Genomic DNA, 5,543 nt, shown 5'->3' on the forward strand with positions numbered 1-5,543 from the left:
ATGGTGCTGATAATGTAATATAGAAAAAAAAAATGTTACCTATGTAATTCAGGTAACACCCATTGTCTTCTCAATAGTGTCTTCTCAGCTCATTGATCAATGCTGAACTTTAATTAATGTGCTTGCTGATCAGAGATGCCAGGACACAGGACCCAATGTTAAAGAGTTTCCAAAAATGTGCTGAATCATTATCCTGTAATCCCCTCACCTGGGAGCCAGAGTACCAGGAGACAGAAGAGCAGAGCTCAGGCTTCCATGGTTCACTCTTAGTCCCACTTGAAGCAGATCACCCAGCAGAACCGTGCATTGATATGTATGCTGGAAAGCAGGGCGGCCTGGCCTACAAAGCAGCCAGAGTTGAGTGCTGGGCTTCAGCAATGCAAACATTGGTCTTATCTTCTCCACACTTGACAGACTTCTCCCCAGGTGTTCATGTCAGGAAATGTCCTTTATTCAGCCTTAATAAAGAATTTCCCTTTTGTGTTCACAGAATTTATTCTTTGTGACACCCTGTCTCACCAAACCCCAGGACTCAGCCAGATGGTATTTAGTGCAAACCTGTGAGGAACAAGATAGAAGTCTATGGAGACTATTGTAGTCAGGACCTGCTCAGATGCAAATTTATAATATTATTTTATCATGGTCACCCAGCATAAACTACAATGAAGTACAGGTAATCTGGGCATAACAGTGAAGACCTAGAAAATCCAGCTGAGGGCCTGGATCCCAAAATAGTGTTTTGCATGAGTCCAGCTGAAGACCTGGAGCCCATAACAATGCCTGCCATGAGTCCAAATGGAAGTCTAGAACCCACCACAATGATTCATGCAAGTCTATTTTGTGGATCTTTTCTGGGAAGGCCCAAAGATCAGTGGTGGAAGCTAGAAAGTCTATGCCAGTGGAATGAAGGATCTGAGCGTGTAGCTTGAGAGTTCGACAATGGAGCCAAGAAGAAATGCTCAAAATAAGGACCAGGTCTTCCTAGAAAATTATCACAGACATCGTCAGTGAAAATGAGGTCCTGAGCTCCTCCTATGATAATAGCCAACTACATGCCAGGAAGACAGCATGATGAGCTTCTCACAGAAATTAAATAGCACACATCTTCCACTTCAGAATCAGGTAGCAATGATGAACAAAAGGACAAGACCTAACCCAAAGTGAACTGTGATCATTCTCAGCAACAAGGTCACAAGCTCCTCCAATGATAATGACCAAATTCATATCAAGGTAAGCTCCAAAAGACAACACTTAGAAGACACCACAGCACCTTCTCCTCCCCTCCACATATCTTCATATGCTGGTAGTTTTCCTCAGGTGGGCCATCTACACTCAGAATCATGCAGATTTAATTCAGCTGATACTAAATTGACCACTAGTTTTTAATGCATGACAGGGACATTGCTTCTTTCTACAAATAATGTTTCTCATCATCTCCCTAGGTGCTAGAATGCATCTCATTGAAATAAGTCTTTCTATGGAGTTTGTCTTCCACATAGACATTTCCTTTGCAGTTTTGAGATCTTTCCCGAGATCCCTGGTGCAGCCTTACTCTGAAGAGAATTCACAAAGGCAGCTTGCACTTAGGCTCAGTAATGTCGGTCAGTGGACAACCACACCTGCACAGATGAGCACCACCAGGTTTCTGTTCCTTCCCTGTACTGACACCGTTTCCTGTAAGACAGATGACAAAACTTTCAGAGTGATGAATGTTAGACAAAAGTACCAAAAATACACAATAAGGAAAGGAAAGTATTTTCAACAAATAGTGTTGGTAAAAACAGATATACACTAGCAAAATGATCGCTAAACATACACCCCTCACTATCCATAAAAAAGTAATCCAAAGTTTATTAATGTATTTTGTGTAAAATCTAAAACTATAAAATCTAAAAGAAAGGAAATGGGTAAAGTACCTTGACCTTGGTCTTGCCATTGCCTTTTTAGATGTAACACAAAAATTGCAGACAACAAAACTAAACAAGTGGGACAAAAGCCTTCTGCAAAACAAAGGAAATATTCAACAAAAGGAAAGGAAATCTACAGGATGCAAGAAAATATTTACAAATCAAATATCTGATAGGTATTTAATCTTTAAGATGCATATGCAAACAACTCAGTAGCAAAAACAAAAGTAAACACAAAACAAAGAGCTTCTTAAAAATGGGAGAGAATACAATTTCCAAAGGATGCACACAGCAGTCGATATTTAAAAAGGTACTCATTGCTGCTAATCATGCAGCATGGAAATAAAACCATAATAAATACCACATTGTATCTACTAGAATGATTACTTTCAAAAAGACAAGAAATACCAGCTGTTGTTGAACATGTGGAGAATAAAGAAACCACCTGATACTGTTGGTGGAAATGTAAACTGGTACAACCATTATAGAAAGCAGTTATAGATGTTTCTCAAAAATTTAGTAATAGAACCACCATATAATCTCAACTATGGGAGTATGTCTGATAGAAATGGAGTCAGAATCTTGAAGAGACATGTGCACTTTCATGTTCAGTAAGCATTATTTGCAACATACAAGATGTGAAAGCAACATATCTGATTGAATATTAGTTATAAAATAAAATGGAACTCCTACCATTCAGGACAACACTGATGAAACTAATGGATATCATGCTATCTGAAATGACCCTGACACAGCTGACTAAATACTATGTGATCTCATGTATGTAGACTCCAAAACGCTTAGTCATAGAACCCTGGGGAGGTCTCATCCTGAATAAAATGTAGAAGAAGGAAAACATTCAGTTCTCTCACCTTTTTTGCTCTTCCTTCTGAAGTGGGTGCATCTTATGGTTCTCTTGCTTGTGGATATCAGATTCTATGCTTTTCGATCCTCAATATGGATTTGCCTCAGGGAACCTCTCTCTGGGAGCTTTCAAGATTTTGTTATGAACTAGGATAGTGTGCCAGTCTCTTTCATTCTGAGATTTCCAGCTTCTTAGGCAGAACAGGTGTAAACTTTCCTGGCTCTCCAGTTTGCAGTCATTGTAGATCATTTTACCTTCAGCTATCATGTGAACCAACTAAAAAGTTCATATGTATTATAGATATAAATGATAAATACACAGGTAGATAGCTAGACACATACATAGAGAGATAATTCTAACTCTTTCTGGAGAAGCCTAATCAATGTATTGACAATAATTTATTTCAAGATACATAAAAACTACCCAATAAAATAGGAAACTGCATGTTTATCTGTATGCACTGTTTTATTTAACTGCAAGTCATCCCCCCAAATAGCATTCAAATGACCAAAAAAACCAAGAAGTTATTCAATAATCATTACTCATTAAAGAAACATAAGTTCTAATGACAATATCACCTTAAAAGCCAAAAAACAATAAGTATTAGAAAGGCTTCAGACAACACACGTTTTTGTGCATGGCTGGTAGCATGTAAATTTGTTCTCAGTTTTATAAAATGTCCAAGGAGCATTTGCTAAAGATAAAGCAGTGCTAACCAAGTCCATCACTCACTACTTTCAGTCCTAAGAATATAGTCAGGGGAAGAGAGCAAAGAAGTCCATAAAAGACACTATAAAAAATCCCTGAAAGTTAATAACAACCTCAAAGCTAAAACAACACATGAAATCAGGAATAAATTTACTATGACATGCTCATGTCATAGAGAATTATTCAAAATAAAAGGAAGAAATTACTACCTAAGCAAACACATAGATAAATTGAAAAACTCATGTCGATAAAAAGAAGTAAGAAGCCAAAGACATACAAGTATTCCATTGCTGTAGAGTCTGAGGAAATACGGTTCACACTGGTAGAAGACAGGAGCATGGCATCCTCCTGTAAAGGTGGATGATACAGGATGTCTGTAGGGTGGAACCAATAAAAAGAGGCATGGGTGAAGCTGGAGACAGGGCTTTATCTCTCTCTGAGTGGTGGTTCAAGGCAAGATGTGTATAAAGTTACCAGCTATATACTTTATATTAAATTAATGTACAATAAACACACTTTATTGCATTAAACAGCATCTAATTTTAGTGAATGAATGAATGAGTGAATGAATGAATGAATGAATGAAGTTACAGGTTCAGAGGAGCAGAATATGTTTCCATCTTCTGACCTATGACTGCTGGTACCTTCAGCAAGTGATGTTACATGAGCCTCTGATTCCTTATCTATAGAGGATTCATAGGGGATTAGGTGGCCTGGAGGAGTCCAGTGTTGAATACAGAGCAAGCCTTCAAGACCATTAAGTGGCAGTTGCCACAGGGGCAGTTTTGCTCTTTATTATTATTACTAGTGTTGTACTACTAAAACTATCTCCCATAGTTGGGAGATGGCTTCCTATTGTGCATTAGTTCTCTGCACAATAAAAGTTTTAGAAACTGTCTCAGAGAAAGAATTCAAAGACCATGTTACAGACAAGTCCTGGGTAGTCCTGGCGTAGAGATCTAATTTTCAGACTTCACTGAAGGCTAGAAGCCTTGTTTTGTCAACAAATCATATTCTGAAAGACAAGTCCTCTATACCCTCACCACTGAACCCTGTATACCCACCCACCCATACCCATCGCAGGGGCTGCAGTTGTAAATAAGGCACAGGAGAGAGGGCAGCTGCTGAAACCACAAAACCTCCTGTGCAGATGGTTTATGTATGGGACTGTAACACTGTGAGAGGGACTTCGTAGTCCTGCTGGCAGTAATATGTGCCAGTGTCTCCAACCTCTACCCCGCTGATTTTGAAAATGAATTCTGTCCCACTCTGTATGCCACTAAAGCGATCAGAGACACCAGGATATTTGTTATCAGCATCATAGATGATAATCCTAGGAGACTGGCCTGACTTCTGCTGATACCAGTTCAAATAATCACTAATTCTTTCACTGGCCCTGCAGGTGATGGAGACGCTCTCTCCTGGAGTCACACTCAGAAAGGCTGGGGACTGTGTCAGGGCAGCGCTCCCACTGGTGGCTGAGAGGGAAGGAATACACAACCAGTGTTAGTGAGTGGGTCCCCACCTGTTTTCCTCCAGAAGACCTGGGCTCTCTGGGTCCCTTAACCTAAGGGCACCTAGGTCTCTGAGAAAGAACCATGACCCAGAGAGTCCCAGAGTCTCTGAGAGGCTCTGACCACCAAGTAAAGAGAAATCTGTCATCTGGGATGTGTTCCCTGCAGCTGTCTCACTCACCTGGGCAACAGAGCAGCAGAAGGCAGAAAAGAGGAGTCAGGACACCCATGTTTGGTCTTAGCTCTGCTGAGGCTCTTTTTGCCCAGATCCACCAAGCAGCCTTTCAAGAGGACTCCAAGGAGCAGAAATGGCCTCTAGGCAAAACATGCAAATCAGCAGCGAGGCAGGGCACAGATCTGGGCTGAGCTGGGCACACCGAGGGCTCAGTTCCTTTGCTGACCACATTAGGTCCCAGGTGAATTCCTTCTCGGTGTTTTTAAAATAAACCATCTGTCTTTTCTGGTCTTCATTTGTCCTTGAGGTCTAAGTCTGTGCAGTTGGAATAAGATATCCTTCTTCTAAGAATAAGGAAACCAAGAACTTGAGTG

General features: G+C 40.3%; 1 long non-coding RNA gene and 1 gene segment (V, D, J or C); both read right to left on the bottom strand.

Moving 5' to 3' along the window:
* Positions 1 to 604: 604 nt before the first annotated feature.
* LOC134471335 (uncharacterized) lies at positions 605 to 3,988 on the bottom strand. The gene is made up of 2 exons (XR_010040727.1): positions 2,780 to 3,988; positions 605 to 1,674 (listed from the first exon to the last, which is right to left on the bottom strand). It is a non-coding gene; the product is annotated as an uncharacterized LOC134471335 (long non-coding RNA).
* Positions 3,989 to 4,635: 647 nt separating this feature from the next.
* On the bottom strand, positions 4,636 to 5,282 carry LOC101788564 (probable non-functional immunoglobulin kappa variable 6D-41). The segment is given in 2 exon segments: positions 4,636 to 4,958; positions 5,176 to 5,282. Coding segments are annotated over 2 exon segments (372 nt in total).
* Between the last annotated feature and the right edge of the window lie 261 nt (positions 5,283 to 5,543).

The sequence above is a fragment of the Cavia porcellus genome, unplaced genomic scaffold (genome assembly GCF_034190915.1).
Source record: "Cavia porcellus strain 051 isolate PalLab524CR breed Dunkin Hartley unplaced genomic scaffold, mCavPor4.1 scaffold_18, whole genome shotgun sequence".
Classification (NCBI taxonomy): domain Eukaryota; kingdom Metazoa; phylum Chordata; class Mammalia; order Rodentia; family Caviidae; genus Cavia; species Cavia porcellus.